This window comes from Lagopus muta, chromosome 2 (genome assembly GCF_023343835.1).
Source record: "Lagopus muta isolate bLagMut1 chromosome 2, bLagMut1 primary, whole genome shotgun sequence".
NCBI lineage: Eukaryota > Metazoa > Chordata > Aves > Galliformes > Phasianidae > Lagopus > Lagopus muta.
This window is the reverse complement of record NC_064434.1, coordinates 68,310,619-68,336,174: the sequence shown is the minus strand read 5'-3', so window position 1 is coordinate 68,336,174 and position 25,556 is coordinate 68,310,619. Positions and strand designations below refer to the sequence as shown.

Below are 25,556 nucleotides of genomic sequence, written 5' to 3'. Positions count from 1 at the left end.
AGAAGTGTATATCAAGAAAAAGCTTAAGATTAGTTAAGCCTTTTTCTTCTACGTTTTGGAAAATCAGGTATTAACATCCGACTATTTAACGGCATGCTACATTACATTGTTGCTACACGAGCAAATAACTACTGGCAGGTTTAAACAAGCAAGAGAGCAGGAAGAAGTACAAGGACAGCATTTAAAACTTAAGAGAAAGACAGTCCCAACAGAAACCTGAACAGACTTACCACGGATTCTGTTCTTCCAACAACAGAAAACCACATTTTGATCTCGGGGACTACAGATCCTTGAAAGAAAAGAAAAACAATTCTCCACTTCTCTTTCAGCCCTCTACAGCAAACACCGCTCTAGTCTGCTGGATTTTCCAAGATACCCATCAAGATAACTCCGCGCTGGATGCTATGACACAGTACAGCATTTATCAACACCAGCTATAACCAATACAATATTCAGACTCTTACGTAATCAGTTATGCCGTTCTGACTTTCATTTACTTTAGAAGCTTTATTAAACTTTGAAAACTGCTAGAAAAACAAAAAGGCAGCCCTTTTGTAGAAAAGACAAAAAAAATCTCCAAATTAAACAGGAAGTAATGTGCTGGCCCACAGATGGCTAAGAAGTCACATGCAAAAGCCTCCAAAAAGCGATATATTTTTAAAGTAAACTGCATGCACACTCTGCTTCCAAATCATCTGGATTTCATAAAAGGTTAACCGCAGTGTGGTCGGGAGTCAGGCAGCTTTTAACATCAAAACATCTTTCAGGGTTAGAGCAACCGAATTGTGCACACAACCTCAAAAAGCAATACTTTTCCCCATGCCCGACCCCTCCTACCAACTAGATTTCCATATTCTGATTACGAAAGCTACTGTTAATAATCCTACAGGAGTATTACTATAAGAAAACATGCAACACCTACCAAAGGGAAGAAAGAGAAGTTAACATTTCAGGTCGCTTAACATGTGAGGTTATGCAACTTCACACGCACACCAAAAAATGGCATATAAAGCATTCAGTGTAAGAAATGTTGTAAAGTATTTTTCCAACTTAAACAAAAAGGCAACCACACACAACGCTGTTTACAGTGCTCTGGCACTTAACATTTGTTTCATAACTAGACTTGTTTTATCTGGTACGTATGCATACAGCATATATGCTTGCTGTGTGGTTGCTCAAAAGGGCTGTCCTGCCTCAGAAAACACTCTTACAGCACAGTGAACAAGCTGATGCACAGCAATCATGCTCTTTCTGGCATTCCTGGCAGGCTGTGAAACTTCTCATTGAATAAAATAAAGACAGCTGTGAAGGAGAAGTAAAGCACCTCTCTATTCTACCTGTCACTAGGCAGAAGAAGGATCAAAAACAGGGTTCCAAACACTCTGTATTCCTTGACTCACCTTCCTTGTTCTTGTATTCACATTAACACTAACGTGTTTGCAATCTGCTGGTATCACAAACTGAAACCTTCTATCCTAAGAATATGCATTCCAGTGCACCTTGTGTCCCTTCTCTGCTTAAATGTAAATGACCTTTTCAGATTGCTGCCAAAAAGCAGTGACGGTCACTTGGTAATTAAAAACATTCAGTGTGAGAGGGGCATAGGGGTATATTATATAGAATATATAAGGTATAGCATGCAACTTCCTCTTTTAGAAACTCTGAATTAGTACAGACTCAGTAACCTCTGCAAACTAATAAAAAAATCCCCCCAAAATATCAAATCATGAATCAGATGTTTCCGCAAAGATGAGCAGATTACCACACAAGGTCCTGCTGTCCACAGGGACAACAGCTGGTAGAAATTATTTTCCTTTATACCTGACAATTTTTCATCCATTTCTATAATACCAGCCACCCACATTTCAACCAGCTCTGTACAAAGCCAAAGACATGTACCAGGAGTCCATTAAGGCACCACACGCAGGTCAGCAACGACACATAAAGCTTTCTCACAGCGTGGTACTGACAGCAACTATTTTGTCACATCCCAGGAGAAAAACAACTGTTTTATTAAGCAAGCTTCAGAGTTGAACTTCACTCTTTGGGGCAGTGCCACCTATTGACCAACCACTGCATTCTCTTTTATTACAGCAGTTCTGAAGCAGTCAGGAAACCAGGATTTAAACAAGTGTAATTGGGTCTACAGACAAACTGGGATCCTGTGCATGGCAGCAGTAACTGAGTATTTCTAAAAATTGAGTACGAGTTTTCATTTCTTCATATGAACACCTGACAGCCAACCTTTTACTATTACATAAACCCAACTCTATCCTCATTTCCCTCTCCCTCCCTTTTCATGTATTGCACTCTTTTGAAGTTTAGAACATTTCAACAAATAATACATTGGACTTCTTGCCTCAGCAAAGGAGAAAATGAAAATTTTCATTTTTATGCTAGTAAGAGACACATCCCTTGAGATGTGTCAGAATAATTATTAATAAATGTCAACAACATAACGCTAGAAAAAAAATATCCCCTCATTATTACCATCTTCTCAGCATCATTCATTCAAGGTTGAAAATAACTGATGCCTGTTTATTCTTCTCTAGTGTGCTGTATTAAGTCTATTATAGGAAAAACATTCTATTACTTATAATAATAAGTACTGTACCCCCTCTTGAAAATTAACTTATTTAATTACCAGTGCAACTTATTTCAAACACAGTGCAAAACAATTTTTTCTACCAATGTCCTGATGTATTAAAATTAAATGAAAATTTCAATTCTATTCAAGATCTGCCTCCTGCTTATTTATTTTAGACCTTTCTAAAATCAAAATCCCATTAGTGTGGCATGCATACTGCAGCAAGATGACATGCAATCACTGACTGAACCACCAGATGTTTCTGCAGCTGTACGTGGTGAAGACGGAAAGCACTGCTTTCATCACCCATGAGGACATGGAGTAATGTGAAATCTGTTAAATAACTTGTAATAAAACAAAAAAAATCCACCACCTACATTTCAAAACAGCTTAAATACTGACCAGTAGCACCATTACATACTGTTAATGGAGGCATCAGTTGTTAAAGCAATGTATGGGATAAGACAGACAGTGCCAGAGAAAATGGCAAATTTTCCACACCTTTTACATCCTGCTTCTCTCTGTATCAGAAGATATGTACCACAATGTAAAAGGAAAAAAAAAAAAAAAAAATTCACTGCATATTTTATACTACTTAACAGCAATGCAAATACCAGACAGAAGTCTGATGGAGATTAAGTTCATATATCTTGAGATCCAGAATCTTCTTCATGTATTATTAACCCACACCACAAAAACAGGAGCAGACTACTGACTTGCATTCATCAGGTCCTGAGTAGCTTCCTCAATAACTGCCAATAGTTTGCAGAATATACCAACAGCACATGGCAGTTCTCCACAGATGTCAGGAGTTAAGGCTTTAAAAGCTGATACCACACAAGGTTACAGTCTCAAGAACAGACCATGAAATGAGCAAAGTTGCTCAAAAAAAGAAAAAAAAGCGCTGCGTACAAGTGAATAACTATGTGAAATAACCTCAAAGCAGTAAACAATTATATATTCAACCCATACACTCTATGACAAGGAAGAACAGATCATTCCGAAAAGTTTCTTGTACTAGATTGCACAGAGACGTTATGAAAAACTTGTTCTATCTGTTGTACAACACATCATTACAACAGGGACTTTTGGATATCACAGTTACATAATTCATAACAAATTCAAAACTTTGTGATTTTGCTTGCTGTATGACCCACTTAATAAAGAAAAGTCAGCCAACTGGTGGAGTCCTCCACCTGGTGGCTAGAGTTGCATGTACATTCCATATATCACCAACAGCAGGAGCAGCAGACACTACTACAAAGGAGCAAAACTTATGTCATACACGCAGCCGCATACTGTGCAAAAGATAAGCAGAAAGTACGTGAACCTTAATGTATATAAACATTTTTATCCATTTATCTAATACAAAAACTGCCACACACTATTTACTTGTTTTCGTTCCTTGATACTTCAGCTATTTTCAGCAGAAGTGCTTGATAAGCTTACTTATTCATTCCCTTCAATATCTCTGCCAATTTCTAGCTCTGAAAAACGCTGCAAAAAACTTGTAGTAGAGCTTTAAATGTTATAATAACTGCATCCACATAATGCTTTCTCTTCTATTGTTATGTCTGTTTGATTTACAGAAACATTCCCCAGCCAGAATAAAATTACGATCAATATGATGTACATGACAAACTCAAGGAAAACAGATTTTTCCATTAATATTTTCCATTAATATTTGGGTTTATTAAAAAGTGTTCTTTCCATAACACTTAAGCAAACCAACTTCCATACCTTGGCAGCAACAATGCTGAGGCCCATTCCATTTTGTTTTTTTAGTGTTACAGTTATAATCTCAGGTTCTTTCCTCAAAGGCTGAGCCTATCAAACAAGAAAATATGAAACAAGAGAGTTCATGTCAGGCTAAGTAAATTATTTTGCAAAACAGCTAATCTACCATCAAAATTGAAGCTGTTAGAGCAACAGAAGATCTCTAAATCTCACCGGAGATAAATATTCCTGGAATTTCACTTTCGAGGTAAAGTCTCGTAATGTTTAATACAAATTCACACCATAAAGTATTCAAACATTACACCTGTGTTCTTATCAAATATTAGACCTGTGTTACGAGTACTGCCACAGTTACACAATCTGCGCATTGCATCGCCTTCTCTAATTCAGTTAGGATTCACAATTTTATATGTTAACACAAAAATGTAACATCTATGAAACCACAGCAACTTGTAATGAAAACTGAAGTTCAGACTCAGCAGAGAAGGATGGTCAGTTTTTAATACTACATCTGGAAGTTAATTTTACAAATACATTAAAAGGTTAATTTCAAAAGGTAAAGATTATTAATTTCAAAAGGTAGAGGTAGAGACTTGCAGGTTTCAAAAATTGTCATTTCTGAAAGCTCAAAGTGAAATAAAACTCAATATTGCTTAGTCATCTAACAAATGTGTTCTGGACAGAGGAAATGAAGCTTTGAAGTCTTTTTTTTTTTTAGCAACTATAATAAAAAGGAAAACTAAGGAATTCTTTTTTCCACTGAAAACATAGGAGAAGCAAGTTCTAGATTGCTGATTATTAAGAATTTATTTGCTAACTGTCTGCATAAAATAAAGCAGCCTGCAACTTCGCTTACATTAACAATTATTTACGCATACATGTCCATATACACTTTTGCCATTGTTTAAAAGGATTTTCTTCACTGTTTACTGCCAGGGTGAGGGGACATCACAAACAGATTATTATATGAGAATTTCATAATGCAAAAGCCTAGGAAAACACCGAGCTACAAACAGCTGCAAATAGTTCCTTAAATTCACCAGATCACTCATGAACTACATGTTAATAATGAAGCCTGATCCTCCTAATAAGGATTAAAACTCTTTATGCATAGCACAATGGCGTGCCAAGAAATCACTACTCAGTTTTCATCATTATTCCCTTAATTAATACTTACTAGCTCAGCATTCTCATGTGACAGGTGACTTTCATAGTCTGCACCTTCAAAGTATATTGTCCACGTGCCTGGTGACCGTGTATGAGGTATTAACCTACAAAAACCTAAAGGAGAAAGTAACGTCAGCATAGCCATGGTATTTGGTCAACAGATTAATTCAGATCAAACAGCCTGACACCAGGAAATAATTAATGGAAGTATTTATCTTTTTCTAAGTATGTTTAATCTTGCAACTTAAATACAATTATGTGCTCCACTGCAATTTTACTATATCTACAAAATCCTATACTTCCATAGCTGCTGCTTCTTAGGAACGTGAACTTATCTGAAAACACTAAGAGCTCCCAGAAAGAACTGCATGTACCATCCAAACTCAAGAGATGTGAAACATCAAGAATTTCACATTTCAGAATACAAGCAACCGGCACTCAGAATATGACAGCACCATGGAAATCTGCTTTGTGGAGTCTAGCTAACTTGTGCCAGGCTATATTTGGCAAAGATTAAACTTAACCTCACTGCAATTCTGTCATTAAAAGTGGGGTTTGTTTACTGAACAATTTCTAGAACTTACTGTAAAGCAACAGAACTAACCTCTCTGACAGAGGGGATCCAAAAATTCTTGTAAACCACTTGGAACATTTCTGACAACATCACAGGAATAGCCATCTTCTGGTAAAAGAAAAGGGAGTTGTAAGTCAGGATCCTCTTCCAATTGGACTTCTCTGCCATCACTGCGAGCGAGTTCGTCAGCCGTATTTTCTGCAACAGTTACTACATTCTCTATCAGTTCCTAGATAGGAGGTAGAAAGACACTGTTACTATAAAACAATAATTTTCATTAAGGAAAAAAATTAACAGGTAAAAAATACTGGGATTTCAACAAGATATTTTGAGAAATTGATTGAGATATAAAAGTTCTTTGGTTCCATTTTGTACACAATGGATGCTGCACTGCATTATTTGTTAAGTGCAGTTAGAGAGTAAAACTCAACAGCGTCTGTTTTTACTCCAACTCTTTCAAATCACGTGGTAGATGTTTTTACTTGATATGAGAAGTGCATTTGAAAAGCATGTAGTACAGAATATGCATGTGCAGATGGTAAGCTGAAATCACAGGCAACCTTAAATTTTTGAGAATTTTTTGAGTTTGCACTGTAAAACTAAATAAAAAAACATACAACTCTTGTATACCAAGATTTACTGCTCCATTAGGACACAGATGCACACAAAGGACCAATGGCATGTAAAGTTCCCTAGTTTGGAAAACTTATAAAAAAAAGTCTTTAATTTTATATTTACTGTGCGCTCAGTGCAACATAAAGGACCCTGTAAGATAGTTATCTGGTTTTAAACTATCACAAACAAAGCAGAATCACTCATGGTGCAGCAAAGAATGGCAGGCTTTACATTTCATGCTCAGCTATTCTGCTTACTATCACAGAAATGTCTGTGCAACTGGTATGCTTTTCAAAATGTAGCTACTATGGCAGCATATAGTGCACAGTGTGCTCCCTTCCACATTTTCAAAAGGTCCATAAGATTTCAACAGGGTATCTATTACTAGATTGCACGCATAGATAAAATTAATTCACAGGTTAACAAAAATCAAACTCCTAACAAGTTCCCAAGAAGCAGAAGTCCAAGCAACATGCTGTGTTTCTGTATTCTTCTATTCATCCAGAAGAGTGCACGAGAGCTAGAAGCCTTTTCATCTCTCTCTCTAAGCAGCTCCTCCATTTTTTTTCCTGCTACTTTAACCATCATATGCTGGTAAAGAAAAGTTTTAATGTGAAAGTTTTCACTCGTTAAATTTGTGCTACGAGTTTGTGAAAAAAAAAATAATAATATTATGGGAAACTGTAGAAAAGATCTTACTCATTATTCTCAACATTCAGTGTCTTCAAAGTTGCACAGTCTGCCTTAGGAACCAAGAAATTACCCATAGCTGACTGAGCTGGAAGAATCAGTACCTAAAAGCATCTTAACTTCTAACTAGCAGCATTCCTTCTGGAACAGAACTCCCACAGACGTGTGATTTTCCTAGCACCAAGATGTAACTACTACAATTCATTTATCTGAAATCTGCTACAGGTAATACACATAAATTACCAAACTAATAGCTTTATCAAAGACTCGGGTGTGACTTTCAGTTTGTTTCTTCAGCTTGTTTGGCTCCCAAGACCATCTGAACAATTTGGTCTTAACCTCAACCCAGTTACACTGAAGTGCCACTCTGAACCTGTAAGTCCAGTATAACAATTTTATGACTTGGGCACAATGTAGCACACACTCAAGACAAACTCATGCGTTCTCATTCAAAAGTTCAGTTTCAGCAAGCCGCAAGGAGTAAGTCAAATAAATCCAGTATGTCTTTAGGAAGTGCTCTTCAAGAAGCATAAAAGGTACTAACTTCTAAAATAATTACATCAAACTGAAAACTATGTAAATGTAAATACATTTGTATTCCTCTGAAAAATTCAAAGTCTTGAAACTTTTCAGATTTGACAGAAGCAAGTTAGAGTTCGAATGTACATGTCTCTTTCATAGCAAGGAGTCCCACATAGCACTTGATCACAACAGGAAAAACTAGCCATACTGTAAATCCTCCTTCTGACACAAAGATAATCTGTAATATTTAGCACTATAAATCTTCGGAGGTCCCTACAGAAAAATAATAATAAAATGTGGAATTCTACCTATCTGTAAACTGGAAATATATGATATACTCTTCAGCTAAAGATTTTCTTGACTGATAACCAATATTTAAAAAAAAAAAATAAAAATCAACTGCACTCAGGTTGTAAGTAAACTTAAGACCTTTAGAGTACATTTTAGTACCTTTGATTTAATAAATAGATGTATTCATAGTAATGGAAAAATAATCTACATAGAGAAAGAATTCAGCTTAGAGCTTCAATGCACCTCTCCTCTACTACCTTACCTCTGTAAAGTACAGTGATACCTTTCTGAATTTGCTCAAGATGTACCATGTTACCTTACCTTCCAATTTGGTGTATGAGAACTTTTGGTAATATCCTACTTAGATTTAAGTGAAGTACATACAACGTTGGTGTCAACAAGGAGCTGCTACCACCAATACTGCTTATTGTATGAAGAGAAAACTACTCTGGCTCTTCAGGTAACTACTGCAAATCAATCTACAATAAGATACTTATTTTTAGCTGCAGTTTTCATTTTAAGTCTATGTTCCTGAGCTATGTCAAACAGCACAGCAACTGCCAGACAAGACTTACTGTTGGTATAAGTGGTTCATCTGGAGCACAGTGGTAATTCTGCAACAAAGCTTGTAGCTGTAGAGAATTCAACTTAAAGCAAGTGCTGTTAATATTTGGAACATCAGCATGTGAGTACTTGTCCATGGTGAGCAATGTGGTTGCCTGAGAGGAAAAATAAAGCCAAATTTAAATTAGAATGAAACCTTGCTTGTGAAATTTCTTTACTAAAGTGAGAAAACAAAGTGAGAAGACAGATATGCTACAAAAGCAGTATAAATACACCCGTACCAAACAATAAATCAATAACAAAAACAAAGCACCTGCATCTGTGAGACATATGAACACTAAACCTATCACAAATTAGGTTATTATTCTGGTACTATTCTTATCTCTTTTTAGCATGGTCATAAGCTCAGTGTTATATACAGAAATTGAACAGCATGTTGGCTAAAATAATGACTTTCATTTAAGTAAGAATTATATAAAGTTCACTTGAACATTTTAATACCAATGGTACTGAAAACATGTTTTATATCTTTACAGATATAGAGAATAAATTCCTACAAACTACATTTGCCCACATGCTGTTCACCAGGAATATAAACATGCTCTCCAAAAATAGAATTAAGTAGGAAGTATCAATAAAAAAAAATACACTTACCTGCACTATTCTGCTTAAGTGGCAATCAGCAGCCAATTCTAAACCCTGTTTTTCTGCCCAGGCCTCAATATGACCCAACTGCTGGCGAACAATAGCTCCCCAATAATGGGAACATAACCCTGAATCTGGGGCCGTAACTAGTCTGTTAAAAAGCCACATGTTGATAAAATGAAACAACTGGGAGAAGAGCTGTATAGTCAGTGCAGCATTCACTCTACATCGTCGCAACAAGGACATAGCTCCAGTCAATGTGTGCAGCACATCATCTACAGAGACAGAACAAAGCAAATCACATTCACATACTGCGAGGTAAATGCTACCCAGGCTGTAAATACTAACACATATGGATACTCTGTTCAGGTCAGTGAATGCTAAGTAGAATCTGCGTGAATTTAAGTCATAAACGCTTTCAGAAATAAATTTATTGCTTCAAATATATCTTAAAAGTTTTACAAGATAGAGCAACATTCAACTCAAAGTTGGAATACATCTATTATATAGATTATATACTTCTGGAACAAAAATAAGTAAGGCAAGTGAACAATACACTAGCTACAAAGTGCTCTGCTGGACCTCTTACTCACAAAGTGGAAAGAGGCTGGAAATGTGAAAGGTGAAGACAGCTTTGACTTTGAAGCAGTGTCCCTAAGATGTACATCTTGAGAGAAGCAATATAACTGGTAGAATTACAGTCCTGGACTTCAGGAAGCATACTTTGATTCATTTATTCAGCCTGGCTTGTTCGGGTATGAGAGTCTGCCCTAGAGGGCAAAAGTGCCCAAGATAGCTGGCTGACATTTTAGATACAAAGCACGAGAACAGTCAATTCTGGTGTGGAGAAGTCAAACAAACACAGCAGAAAACAAGGAATTCCCAACTGAAAGGTATAGAAAGGTGGAAATGGGGATGGGCTGCTTGACAGCAGTATAGAGGCACTGCAAGTATGGCATTTAAAAAGCCAAATACCTGCCAATATTGAAACTAACAGCAAAGGATGTTGCTATTTAGTCCACTAGCTATGGAAAGTTAAGAAAAACATGAGTTTACTGCTAAGAGGAGCCAAGTATCTAGTACAGAGGATTTCTTTTTTTTATTCTAAAACAACAAAAAATGCTGAGCACTCAATTTATATTGTTGTTGCTGTTTAGTTCTCACTAGTAAGGACCCTGTGCTTTGCAGCAGAGGCAGTGGACGTAACAGTAGAAGATGACCAAACAAGGGGACATCTTTACCTGCTGGACTTAACAGTAATCTACAAGTCATATCTTAAATGGTTAGGGAATCTGGCTGATATTATCACAAAACTATAATTTTCAAAGTACTGTTACAAGGGTGGAGGATTCTGATCACAAGAAAGAGGCACTGACTTGCCATTTTCAAGAAGGGCAAGAATAAGATTGGGGATCTACAAGGCCAGTCAGCTTAACCCTCCCTGGGAAGGTTATAGGGTAAATTTTTCCACAAGCCACTTTGAAAACATATAAGGTTTGGGAAGAGGTAGCACCGATTTACCAAAGGCAATTTGTGTGTAACCAGCCTCACTGCCTTCTACAGTAAGAGTACTAGAAAGGTAACAGCAGTGTATGCTCTCTTGTACCTCAGCCAACCATTTGCCAGATTCTTCCACATCATCCTAATAGTAAAATCATTGAGATAAGACCAGATAAGCAGCAGATGACATGGTGGATTTGTGGATATAAAGTACAATTTGTAATCAAATATTAAGTAACTTCCCTCATGGACTGATGCTGGGACTGATACTTTTTAATGACTTCAGTGTATTAGAATCCCCAAGTCATTAATGAAGGTTATTTTTCAGAAGAACCTCAACAGCCTGGAGTAATGGGCTGACAGGAACTTCATGGAACTCAAGGGCAACTCCAAGTTGTGCTTCTGCAAAAGTACAACTGTGCAATAATATAGGCTGGGTGTACCTGTATAGAAATCAGAACTGCATGAAACCACCTAAAAGGTGACCAGTTACATATTAATCTGTTAAGTTAGCAGCACAGCCATCAGAAGAGAGGGAAGTGATCCTTTCTATCCACTCAGCATCTGCACTGGAGGAGAGCATCCAGTTTAAGACTGTCTATACTGATTTAATGGAGCAAACTCAGCAGAGACACCAAGATAATTACGGGGCTGGAGGAATAGGCATATATGAGGAAGAAAGAATTAGATTTGGTTCGCTCTGAGGAAAGAGCAGGTAAAGAACAGAGCTTACTGCTGTCTTCATTTGTCTAATGGGAGGGTTCAGAAACAGGTACCTGTTAAAGATGCACAGTGATAACACAGAACGACATGTGACAAACAAAAATTGGAACTCTAGAAATGCCAACTACATGAGGGAAAAGTATTTTCACTACGAAGGAGGACAAATGTCAGAAGAGATTGCTCAGAAATGCTGTGAAATCTCTATCCTGGAGTGTAGATTAAAAAAACTAAACTGCACAATACTCTGAAAAACATGATCCAGTTGAATCTGTCTTGAGCAAGAGAGGTTGGATTAAATGAGGATTAAATGACATCCAGAAGTTTCCCTATAACCTAAATTACTCTGTGATTTTAAAAACCAGTACAGACCATTCATATGCCACTACTGTCCTTTCTTATCCACATCCATAACAAATTGATTCAAGTAACTCTCAAGGGTTAGGGCAACATGTATATATCTTATCATAGTAAGAAGCATTCTATTTATTACTCATTAATTGTATGGTTTAGAATACATAAGAGATTAAGTGGTCTAACCTATTTTAGGCCTCTGTGGATTATTTTCCTCTGGATCATCAAGAAATGCTGGCATGTAGTTATTAAGCTCTGACTGCAGACAGTGAACTAGGTACCTGGAAGGGAGGGGAAAACAAAAAAAAGAAAAAAAATTAAAATCTTCTACATTTTTATTATGAATGCTTCTCAAGAGAGCTCAGGAAAATTACAAGATTTCTGAGATCGGTTTTATGTGACAATAATGATCCAAGCAATGATAAAAGGGCATAGAAAGACCAGTCAAAATATCTGAAGTGTTTAGATATATTTCTAAGAGTAACAATAATGATAAACAATAGGAATTAAACAAGGTACTAATTAATAAGAATTCTGTTTTTCCAAGAAAACATACATATTCAGATTGCGATATTACTAACAATACATAATCCATTGTAAAACACACTGACAACTTCTACTTATTCTTCCAAAAGGTACTAAGGAACAGCATAAAACATCACAAATGAAACAGACTGCTCAACAATCTGGAGCTTGCAGCAATTGCATCACTTTCATTAAAAGACTGCATCTAAAACAGACATCCTATAAGAGCAAAAGGATGTGTATAAGCCATCCATGGTACACTAAGCCTTCTGGATTTTGTCCAGAGCTCCAGTTGGCTCTGCTTGAGCAGGGAGTTGAACCAGATCACCTCCACAGGTCCTTGTCAAACTCTGTGATTCTACAATTCTCTAAACATTAATTTCAGCACTGTAATTATTTAAGCTGACTAGCCTAGGCTGATTTTATCCCAAGCCTACACCTCTCTCTATGCTGTTTTTATGAAAAACATTGTCCAAATTGGTATTTATGAAAATTATGAAGGGAGTAGATTTTTAATATAATTAGAAGCTCCGAAGAGCGTAAGGTTCATTATATTACAGGCCCATATTTTGGTCTATATAGGTTAGCTATAATCAGCATAACTAATCTTTCCCTGTACCACTCTAAAAACCTTAAATTATGCAAAAATGAAAAAAATTTAAACAACATTTCTTTAACTAGCACGAAAACAAAAAAAAAGCTACAAATTACTAAGCAGTTCTCTAAATGCCCTGAGATTAAAGTTATGTTAACAAAAAAACAAAGCATGTACTATATGAATCTGCAGAAACCTAGCACTAAAATTGATTGTCCTCTCAACATCTTATTTGGGCCAGTTATGAGAATCAAAACCCACCAAAATTCCCCTTCCAAAACGGGAAATCCGAACAGATTTTTATTCTTTTAATGAAGAAACACATGAAAGTAATGCAGATGGAACTCCTTGCACAGTCCAGTGATCGACAAGATAATATAACTGTACACTGAAGCCTGGTCTCTAAGTTCTCAGATATTTTAACAATACAGAAAATATGCTATTGCTACAACTAAAATTTGAGGAAAATGTGATGTTCTTCTAAAAAACAAAGGAATAAAGCTGTCATGTTAACACACAGACTGTTAAGTGAAACAGAAGTACAACAGCCTTACTTGAATGCCATTTGAACCAAGTGTGCCAAAACATCTTGAGCATCCACAGTGATTCGGCTAAGATCACGGTCTTGCTTTACAAAATTCAGTAATTCAGATGCATTTGCCATCCAAAAGGCAAGTGCCCCAGCAATATTCTTCTGTTTCTGTAAGGAGAAAGAAGCAAGAAATAATACAGAGAAATAGCTTTTTTCTGAAACATAGCAATTTAAGAAGGCTCCAAAAGATAGACCAGTACCTTTTCCCATTTCACCAAACATACCTCAGATACCAGATATTTGCAAAATGTTTATATACAGAACTGCAGTTGTTGTAAGTGTTAAGTTTAATTTTAACATGTTCTCTGAACACACAGAATTGTTAAGTTGCCAATAGCAGTATCAATGAAGCCATGAAATAAGCATCTAGTTACATTGTGCTGAAGAGCTTAAGTCAGTGCAGTATCTGGTAATCTGTGTGCTTTGAAGCACGTACTCCCTATTGCCCCCTGCCACCCTGATGCTGCACTCACTGGTTTTGATACCAGATGGTACAGTATCAAGTACTGATCTATCTCACCATCTCCCGACCACAAATGCCAGGCCAGGCAACCTCAGATGAAATCCAAAGAATAGGAACCACAAACAACAAAAAAGGAAAATAAAGGGAAGAAAAAGAACTTTGGTCATTTCATATCCACATTGAAGTGCATTAAGCAGAAATTATGGAATGCCGTAAAAGTTGCAAAGTCAAAAAAGGATTTTAGTACTGCATGTTCCAGTTGCTGAATGAGTGTTATGAACCGTTCAAGTCCAGCTGTTTGAGTATTGTATTTTGATATGGAAGCAGCATGAGAAACTGAGCTAAGCCAACATAGCTAGGATCAGTTCCCAGCAATATATCCTACCTGATCAACCTGGTCTACCTCCTGGAGAAAAACGGACGAAGGAAATCAAACAGAATAGAAGAAAGAAACTTGTGAACAATCATGGTAGCTTTAGAAATCAAACACTAAATATGAAGGTACAACACTTATGCTCACAGTTACACACAGACGCATTAATCAATAGCTATGATGCAACTGAGTCCCTTTTGAAAAAAGAAATTACTTCAATGGGACTAGTAGCACAACAGCTAAGAGCTGCAGTGCCTGTACATCATAATTAATTTAAGGAATGCCCTGTACTAGTTGACATCCCAGACTAGTTGGTTGGCTATTCCACACTCAGAGCACCACAGGCAGCAGGGTAACTAGCTATAAAAGTAAGTGAGCCAGGGAGCTACTTGCCCACACTGCCACAATGAAGACAATGTACACACACAAATGGGGACACAACATCCCCGCTAGAAAAAAAACAACAAACACAACAGAAAATACAAAAAAACCTACGAACAAATAATAAACAAAAACACAAAACACATTTAACATAAAACATCTAAACACAGATTAAAACATGGCTTGTCAATTAAGGAACAAAAACAGTGTTTTAAATAACAAAAGAAAGAATCAAATTAAATACCACACTAAGCTGCTTACATACTTGTATGAAAGCTACATTCAGCTGAGTAAACAAAACAATTTTTAAAAAACCCTCCACACACCCACAACAGATATGTCCATCTGATCATTTAAAACTAAGCTCCTCATTCTTTTGTCTTTCTTTTATCACTCTTCCTCCACCTGCATCACAGCAAACTTAGATGTAAAATATCTGAGGTGTCATTTGCTGTTACTGTTTCAAGTTTAGTATGAGTTAAGGTACATAAATAAATACAAAGCCACTGCCTTTCTATTTCTTCCCTCTTTCCAATAAAAGCAAGGAGCTCTCAGCTGACTGAAGATGGGCTGGTTCAGAACAAATGAAAGCATGTGCTCCTTCTGAAAATAGATGTTAAAATTTGCAGAGGATCAGAAATGCTACAGAACGATCTGAAAATCAGAATACACAGCATTGGACTGCTTCTATGAATTTTCGATTCCATGATTTTTATTGGAAACACTGAGTCTTTTCATAGCTCTTTCCAATTTTAACCCTATGCCATGTGAAGTCTTCTATATTATTTACATATGCTAATGCAAGACTACAGAAAGCCACAAAATCAGTTTGTTTGCAGATGATTTCTTGAGTTATTTCAGAAAGCTGCCAAGTCTCCTTATGATCTAAGGTAGACAAAATCAAACATCAAAACTTTTCTAGTACAGTACAAGGTTTTATGCACTCTTCCTTTATTTCTGCTTTGTTTTGGGCACCTCTGTACCCTTGCCCCATATTTGTCTTCTCCATCTTTTACACCCTCAGATCTCTTTCAGTGTAGGCATGCTTCACAGCAAAGATAAATTAAAAAAACATTTGTGGTATAGAAAGTTATCACACAGTTATTAAACTGTGACAACCAGTCAATGTAAACACTTATTCCACAGCCTGGATGAAGTAATATGACAGAACTTAGCTAGTGTTGTTTATAATCCTACAGGTAGGGCCAAAATGCTAACTTCTTCCTGGTCAATTTTACAGTCACAGGATAAAATCACCTAGGTCAGAAAAGACCTTCAAGATCACCCAGCTTAAGCATCAGAATCAATTAAACTTTTATTTTATTGTCTCCAGTGAATACGAAGGCTAAGGAACTCATGTTCTGCTCTTTCAGTGCATTTGTCCTTTCCCATTTCCCACCGCCACTCTGTCACCAGCTTCTTCAGTGTGGGATTTGGAAGGAGCTTATCCTATTTTCTTCCATTTCAAACTAGAACTCTCTTTAGTTTATTTCTCTAAACTAGAGAGCCACTTTCACAAAACACAAATTCCACTGCCACCTTCCTTATTGATGTCTTCCCTAAACTTCATGTTGGAGATTAGACTACAGCTACAGAGATGAAAGGCTGAAGAAATGGCTTTTCAGAATGGATAGACCAGACAGGCACTTGCATTTAATAATTTCAGGATGCTATCAGCAGGATTACACAGAAAACATTTGCAACAACAAGGCTCAACTTGATTTGGGAAGTCATTTTCAATACTGTAAATTACTGTTTTCACAGTTATTCCATTTTCTAGCTTTATTTTCTTTTTTGAAAACCGATGTTTGAGCTTGCCTCTCTAGTATCTTCTAGCAGCTATGCAGTTGTCCATTTTTAGTTGAAGACAAAGAAAACACAGAACTTCATCTTTATTTTCCCACTACCCCCATATCCCTTTCACTCTTTATCTTTTGAGCCACTGCTACTAATTTATACCAGTTGCATAAACTGAGTCATTTTCTTTGATTCAGTCCTGTAACTTCCAGATTATATTTGAAGTCTACCTCCTCAGTGTTTTCCTTCCATCCTTCCAAGTAAACTGCTTATGTTCAAGCTCTTTGCATTTCATGTTCTCAACTACAGCCACAATCTACCCTCTGACATAACGCATTCACTCTTCCGTAAGTAGATAATTTCTACAGCAGAGTGATTCTGATATTAACTCTTGATTCCATCTTAATTTTATTCATTTTATGATTACATCAAAACTCAAAGCAGTCAACTAGTTCTTCATTTCATATTCTAACCACCTTTCAACCTCTTATCAACTTCAAAATGTATATGAAAGGCTATTTTTTTTCCTTACTATAAATTGTCTTTAGCACTGGCATTTTCTCCCACCCTTACTTGTGAAATGTGAGTGCCAGTTGCAACTGTTTACAAAACTATCTAATTACAACATTGTCCCTTCTGAGAACTCCACTAAATCTTTCCAAAATCTGAACAAAAGCTGAACAGTTCTGCTTTGTTATGACCTTCAGGCCACTATTTTGATGTTTACTTTCCTCTTCTCCCTTAAATCAACTTCTTGTCTAACATTTGCCTCATGAATTCCTTACGGCAGGATTAATGCATTTGTCATGCTTGTACAGGGGCTAGCACAGTAGAGTTCTTGTTTTCTATTGGTGACTATGGCAGTTTTGTTTTTTTGCCACAAATACTTGTGTTTTAGTAATACAAAAATGTATTTCAATTTTTCCTATGAGGAAAGCCTGCAGAAAAAGACATCCAAATAATTAATTAGAAAGGATACCTGAAAATAACATTGCTGTTTTGGGAAATGACTACTACACTTTATCAACATGTCAATGATGCAGGTTATCATCTAATTTCATTACAAGCCAGTGGATCTTATCCTGTATTCCTACACAAAACAGAACTTCCTCTGGACCTTATAAAACTCTTCTATAGAATAGCAATAACAACATACCATGAATAAGATACTGGAACATTTGAGAACTTATATTTCTCTTTATAGGGCAATTGGTTCAGGAAGTCCAGCTTTATTACCATTTTTGTGGTTACAGAAGTTGTAAAAGCAAGATCAAAATTCAATAGTTACACTTCTTTTTAATACATTAATTTCACATGTCAACCACTGCAAACACCCCGCGACTCTTCACTAAGTATATCCAACTTATTTCAAAAGAGCTCACAGCGAGAGTTTTTATCTTCTAAAGAACAGAAGAACAACTTCTTGCCACAGAACATATCTTCAGAGTAACGGTCCCTCCCTAGCCTCCCACACTGCCCAGGAGTTTCTTACAACTCACATTAGTCATTGACACAAAACAAGTGTTCACATGGGAAATCAGTACAGTCTGACTGCACTGATCAGTTAAACCCTAAGAAAAAGACTAAGGTTAGCAAATAATCTGCAACATATTTAAATCCCCTGACACATTTTTGCAAAGAAACTCACCTGTATGACTCCTTCCATCATATTCACCATCTTGTTGACTATTGCAATAACTTTGTGAGTACGCTCAGTGGGAGTGATGTCAGGTCTGTACTGGCTTGACAATACATACCGACATGTCATATACAAAACATACGTGGGTGACAGTTTGAAATGAACTGTCGAGCTATTTGTATAATTTATAATGGCAGATAAGAAGGCATCTTCAGCTGTGGAGAAGGAGGAAAAGAACAACATGCTAATAAAGGCAAATGACAGGGATAAAATTAAATAATATCATAACTCGTATTGGAGCATATTCTTGTTTCTGAGGAAAAAAATAAGGAGAGGAGAACAAAATATAGAAATTCTAAATTAAGCATCTACTATATGCTGCAGTTACTTAAGCACAATAATAGACACAAAGCTAGAAAGCCTGATCATTGGGAAACATTTTAATACTATTTTCTACTTTGTTGAAAATGTGTATCTTCAAGGAAGCAGGAAAACTCAAGGTTCCACTTAAAATTTCTCCTTTTTTGTTTACAAGTCTGCTTAGTTTCAAATATGTGAAGTCTGGACAGTCTCTGATACAGTGTTTTTTTTTTTTTTTTACCAAATCTGAAACCTCAGAAATGGGAGCAGATTAAGACAACACAAGTGTCAGTACTAAATGAAAATTTGATCTTTCACCACATTTTATATAACATGGATTTTGACCATGATGTAATTGAGTATCCATGACATGGAGCACTCCTTATTAATGAATTAACTCAATGTACAGTTTAGGAGGTAGAATTTCCCCTCATCACACCCCAAAGAAATGTGAATATATAAAGATAGCAAATGCAACTAGAAATTACGGTTGTATCAAACTCACCTCAATATCAATACCTCCTCACCCTCCCCGAATAAATCAATTTCATTAGTGGATAAACCATCATTTGCTCAATAGTTTTTAATTTATTTATTTAAGTTTATTTAAATGACATTTGAGTTTTCAAACTGTCTGAAATATTACACTCCAAAAAGAAAACGTGTCAACAACTAGGTGTTTATAGTATCACAGTTTACTCACAGCTTTCCCTGAATTCAATACTGGCAGGTAGGATCAGTTCTGGTCCATGGGTATCCTGAGATCTACAGAAGGAAGACAAAAACTGATATAACAATCCACATGGGTGATATTAAATCCACTGTAGTAGATTTCCCCAACAATGGTACTGATGCTGATACAACGTCTTTCCCCAAAGCATTCCTTTTCTTTACCTATCCTCTAGAATCATTGCAGCTATTTCTGCCCACAACAGATCACAATACAGAACTGAACTGTGGAGTTTGCATTATTGATGAATGTCCTGTTTTGCACTATATGGCTGACTGATAGGATCAGTTTGCTATCTGCTGTTGACAGGATTCAAATAACAGATTATTCACTGACACATGAAAGAAAGTGAATGAGGCTTCACCTGGAGAACCAGCCCTGTTACAAAAATACTGTACTTTGCTACCTTTAATACCATCCAACACGGACATGAACTTAGTCAACTTATTTGTCCTCTTTCTTCTGGCAAGGTAACAAGTAAAAATTGAACCTCTAACCACATACAGCTGTTGCTATGCAACAAAGACACAAAAGTCCTTCTGACAGCCCCAGAACTATTTCTTCAGTTAAGATGACTGAAGTTTTCTTTCTAACCAATATCTGTTAAAGAATTCGTTGAGGATAACAAACAAACAAAATCTGTCTTTCTAGTGTCTAGGAACGTTAAGCATATGATTCATTCCTCACACAAAAAAAAAAAAAAAAAAAAAATTGGGCTATTTTCTGAAGTTAGGCATATTTTTAGGAAAGAACAGAGAAGCTTAAGAATTTTGGCATGTAATAATCATTTTAACCACATATAACACCATGGGCAGCTTTCTACTAGAAATAGATACAATAATCTATTTACTTTAGCTCCATTAAGGTTTTCCTTCAATTAAGCTATCATTTTCTGTGTTTCCTAAACACATACAAGAGAAACACCAAGTTTTGCAATAAGAAATTTAAGTTACAACAACTCTGTGACACAATATAAACCAACTTGCTACGCTACTTTGCTACCAGATACATTTGAGGTACCCTTGAGGTACCTACTTCTTTCATAGAACACTCTACAGACTGTATGGAAATGAATTTCACTGAGCTAAAATGGCCTGAAAGTCTAGTTAGGGTATGCCTCAGAAGAGTACAGAATATTACTTAGGGTCTGCTTCCTCTAATAAGCATGGTATGAGGTAATATTACTCTTTAACACTGCTCATGCAGTATTACCCATTATGAGAAGTAACACATCATACATTTCCTACCTGCTTTCCTGTCTGCGATAATCTTGCTGCTGCTCTATTCTTATCATGGGCTTCACCATTCCTCGCTCGGCTGTGCTGGATGCTGATGATGTTCTGTCACCATCAAGCCTGCTGGTGCTCTAATTCAGAACAGTGGGACAGGTGTTTAGCATGTGGACTTAGTATTAGTCAGTATTCATGCTTGGCACTATGGAAACAAAGTGCCATTACGAGGCTTTGAGAAGTGATGGCAAAACAGAGAAGCAGAATGCAGCACACAATACAGTAACTCAGTAAGGTATTCTTGTCAAAAACACAGATAGGCACACCTGCAAATCAAAAGATCCTGATGGCCAGCTAGAAGCAGCTTTTTGTTAATGTACTGTCACAATATAAATAAAACTTGAATATCTTTAATTAAAAGTTTCACAGCTATCAATACAAAGATAGTTCTCATCAACAAAATTAAACGTATTTACAGATTTAAAACTAGTTATATTCCCCTATCTCTGTTTTGACTATAGCTCCAGGTGTTTACACTACTGATCCATGACATAGCTTCTCCTTTCCTTACAGAAAAATCTGATCTGGCAGACAGCATATAATTTTCCAGGATAAGAAGGGACAACTCAAATCATGTGAGTTTTACATATAAGTTCATTTTATTCAGTGCTGAGAAAGATTTTAATTTATGCTTTCCAATTACATGTCAAATCCTATCAGGAGGAGGAATAAAAACACTGCTTCAAGCAGTGAAAGTTTTAGCAATTATTTTTCAGTACAAACAATTAAAAACAAGTATCAACAAAGTATGAAGGGCTTCTGCATTTTCTAAGAAATTCCCACAACTACATAATTGGAATCAAGAAAAAACTGATCAAAACCATGAGGATTTAAACAAGAGTTTGAACATTATTTTTTTCAGTACTGCCATGTCGAACTGTAAATGACTTTTTCATAACTAAGTCTCAAAGAACTACAACGACATTGATCACTGCTCCAATTCCAAATAAAAACAGTCTTAAGAGCAACTGTTGGAAAACCAGCAATACTCCAGCAATTTAAAAGAGGTACAGTTTGAAAATCTGCCTGACAGTTCAAAACCATTCAATCTCCCCAAGCTCTACAGGTTCGCTAAGGTATTTCTCCTGTGAACTTAAAAAGAATATGAGACCTGTTATTTAGTATTGTGCATGTCAGAAACCCCAATTCTGAGCAATTTTGAGATATTTTAGTATTTCACATTGGTTTTTTTTTTGTTTGTTTGTTTGGTTTTTTTTCCCCCCTTCTTTCCTCAAAAGCATCTGAGATGCAAGAAAGTACCACCACAGTCAAAGCTACAAAGCTACAAAGGAGAAAAACTGAATTGGAAAGCTGTGACAGAAAAAAAAAAATCTGTGACAAACAAGTATATGTAAAAGCTATCAGAGTATTATTAATACCTGCACTGTCATACCACTAAGTTTCTTTACAAGTATTTCAATCTGATAATGGCAGTAATAAAACAAACAAAAAAAGTCCTTTCTGTGAGGACTGCTATATTCCATACTGCTGAAATAATCTTGCCTTTCATCTGTGTCAATGCAATTGGAGCAGACATAAACTATTGTGTCATTTTACTCGGTTTGTTTACTCTTGGAAAACGCAACTTTGGCACAGCATGTATTAACAGAAAGACAATGTAAAAAGAAAGAAAAAAGAGATGATCACCTCATAAAATGTTTATAACTATGACTGCAGAGACTGTTTCTTTGATCAGTGTGTATAAGAGCTCTATTGAAATCAACAGTCATATCCATTAAATTTTAAAAGCCCAGTTAAACGTAACATTGAACACTTTCACGTTTCATACAGAACACTTATTTGCCCTGTAACAAATGCTACAGTCACAGGTTACATATATGAGATGTTAATAAAACATTTCTAACATGGATTTATCTCTACCCACATGTCCTCTGGTTAATCAGATTATTCCAGGCTTGAGCAGTTTCCCTTTCTAAGAGAAGAAAAAAAGTTATTATTCTTGGCACAGAATGCATGCCAAATCCCTATTTGAAAAACAAAATGGTACTGTGGAGAAGAAATAAATAAATAAGTGTGCATGATAATTAACCAATCAAAAGAGTAAATGGCTGAGGAAGAATGACAGGCAGCACTTTCTCAAATACTACTGATAATATAATTTTGACCTAACATGAAGTTTCATTATTTATTATTGATTTATAATATGATACCTTGCTTGCTGGTAATGCCGTTCCGCTGTGAACATCTCCCTCCAGATCAAAGGTAGTTTCCTGAACGGCTCTAAAAGACAACATTTGAAGCACTTCTTAGAAATTATATGAGTAAGGAAATAGCAAGAGATAGAGTAGCTAAAATTGATAAATTAGAATTAAAAGAGGTATACTGTGATACTTGTTCACATCACTTTTAAAAACACTGTATCACTGTATTCTTTATGTAAGAACATTACAAGAACTTACACAGATCATTTTATCTGACAAAACAGACTTTTAGTTACATTTCTTCCTGATTAAGTGAGAAAAAGAAAAGCCACTGAAATATTTTCTGTGTGTTATATATTCACTGCAGTAGATTTGCTGCACGTTTTTACCTGGATGCTCAGCATCATATCTATTAAAAACTAATACTGTACGCCATTCATAAAACCACAGTAGTACATTTTATTACCTGCTTATGCTAAAGAACAAAGATTGTAAAAATATTTGATTGTTCAAGCTGCAATATCCCTTAGGCAGAGATTTCACAGTCCACACAAAGTAGACTGGAGTAATACAGTGCTTTGTTTATTGATCTGCAGGCTAGATGCGGAGGAAATTTAAGATTTTAGCAGAAGTATCACATTACTGTTAAATGCCTGGAAGTCTGTCTGGAGTCGTCTCCTATATCCTGCCCTGAACTGAGCTTTATTTCACAAGCTTTCAGTACTTACTGGAAGCATTTCAAAAAGAGGAAGACTGGCTTTTTACACGAGCAGACAGTGACAGCACAAATGGGAATGGTTTTAAACAAGAAGAGATTTAAATTAAATATTAGGAGGAAATTCTTTATTCAGAGGAAGGTGAGGCTGCCCAGAGAAGTTGTCCATACACCATCCCTCAAAGTGTTCAAGGCCAGATTGGATGGGGCCCTGTGCAGCCAGATCTAATTGGAGAGCAACCCTGCCCACAGAAGGAGCTAAGATTTGGGTGTGCCTGAGGGTACCTTGCAGTCCAACCTGTTCTAACAAATGGCATGACTGAAGATATATATAGACTTCTTTCATTTACAATCAGGAAAATTTTAGAACATCTTAGGCAAAGGACTGCCTTCCCATAGCCAGGAAGAAGCAAATCACTGGACATCCTGGCACTCTCTTTTTAAGGAAATCGATTTTATTTCCAAATTTCAGAATGCTTGGTACATTCCACGTATTAACTTCCAAAAACTCACTGTAATTTTCTTGGACTTCAGAATGGATGAATGGCTTATGTTTCACTCCTTATAAAGAACAGGAAAAACACCTCCAATGTTTTTTTTTTTTTTTTTTTTTTTTTTAATTATTATTATTATTTTTTTATTTCTAAATGACTGCACACTATCATAGTAGTTTCATTTTGATCTTGACAGGATGAATATGACATGTTTATTTCATGCCATACAGTTTGATATTGTTTCTACTAACCATTACTATAGCCAATGAAGTGAACACAAGTCACTAAAATCATAACCAATATTTTCATTATGCACTTATTAAAAAGATGAATGTAGAGAAACAGTAAGATGCCCTTCTGTACTGTTAGTCCTTGCAACACAGAAACTGGGACACAAGTAATCACACTGTAAAAATGGTTGGCATTTTGAAACATTTGCCTCCTCAATCATTTTCATATTGAGACAGATGCCTGCTAATCCTAAAAAAAATCACAAGGTGGAGCTCAAGTATTGAAATAGCAGTTACATGGTTAATATTTAAAAGCAGTTACTTGGAACTCATTTAAACTCATGCTCTAATCAACTGCCATTTATAACACTCTCATCCTTTGTTTTTCCAGGGCTCATTACTGTACTCACCCAGCTTTGTGCCTTGGACCTTTGACCATAAGGCTTGCATCAATAGGTCTTTTAGGGATAATATGGTCCTGAGTGGGATCCACAAACTTAAACACATGAGATGACCCAAACTGAACCTTCATTCCACTTTGCAGCATAGTGGTTTCTGAAATACGCTGACCTTCTACGTATGTTTCCGCATCAATGTTTCTTGGGGTTACAGTAACAACTCCATCCATATTAGTGAGATCACAATGATGAGGCTGAATTCCTGGACCAAATAACTACAAACAGAAACCATTAACATGAAATAAATTACATATACAGCTTCCAAAATTAAAATAGTAGGATGGAGCTACAGCGCAGCCTATTTGTAGACTAGTAACATAACTTAGTTTGCTAAACAAACCCAACACCCTCAGCTTTTCCTCACAGGAGAGGTGCTCCAACTCTCAGTCTGACATCTGTGTCTGCTTTTTCTCCATACCTGAATGGAATTGTCATCAAATTTTTCAGTTCCAACTTCAGTGACACTTAATTGTAGACGATAAAGCTTTGGTTTATCTCTGGAGTCAGAACCATCTGTGGAACAAATGACAAATATTAATTTGCAAGTTATTTAAGCTCAAATGCACAATAATTGTCTTCCAGAAACTTAAGAGTAACAGTATTCATGAATAAAAAAAAAAAAGAAAAAGAACAACAAAAATGTGAGTGATATTCATTCAAGATTTGTTGTGTAATTTTAAGTTGTTCATCAGAGCCTAAAAACAGGAAAAGTAAACAGGGCACTGGCAACAAAGTGCTGTTATCTGCAAGTACAAAGAGCAAAGTAATCAGAAATTACTGTTCTGAA

General features: G+C 36.2%; 1 protein-coding gene across 21 annotated transcripts in view; it reads right to left on the bottom strand.

The window, feature by feature from the left end:
• AFDN (afadin, adherens junction formation factor) overlaps positions 1-25,556 on the bottom strand; it is a 112,888-nt gene that overhangs the window by 33,805 nt on the left and 53,527 nt on the right. For 14 of the 21 annotated variants that reach the window (XR_007374840.1, XM_048934976.1, XM_048934987.1 and 11 more), the window contains 14 exons: positions 25,188-25,282; positions 24,722-24,984; positions 22,882-22,951; positions 20,669-20,787; positions 19,395-19,456; positions 18,341-18,546; positions 14,527-14,547; positions 13,641-13,786; positions 12,153-12,247; positions 9,402-9,667; positions 8,759-8,902; positions 6,096-6,294; positions 5,502-5,605; positions 4,328-4,414 (listed from right to left, as the gene is read on the bottom strand). Coding sequence is in view for 20 of the 21 variants with exons in the window: in XM_048934976.1 (XP_048790933.1) it covers positions 4,328-4,414; positions 5,502-5,605; positions 6,096-6,294; positions 8,759-8,902; positions 9,402-9,667; positions 12,153-12,247; positions 13,641-13,786; positions 14,527-14,547; positions 18,341-18,546; positions 19,395-19,456; positions 20,669-20,787; positions 22,882-22,951; positions 24,722-24,984; positions 25,188-25,282 (1,877 nt within the window). In the remaining variant the exon portion in view is untranslated. The remainder of the gene's footprint in view (positions 1-4,327; positions 4,415-5,501; positions 5,606-6,095; positions 6,295-8,758; positions 8,903-9,401; positions 9,668-12,152; positions 12,248-13,640; positions 13,787-14,526; positions 14,548-18,340; positions 18,547-19,394; positions 19,457-20,668; positions 20,788-22,881; positions 22,952-24,721; positions 24,985-25,187; positions 25,283-25,556) is intronic. The other 7 variants (XM_048934979.1, XM_048934984.1, XM_048934983.1 and 4 more) reach the window with 1 other exon arrangement.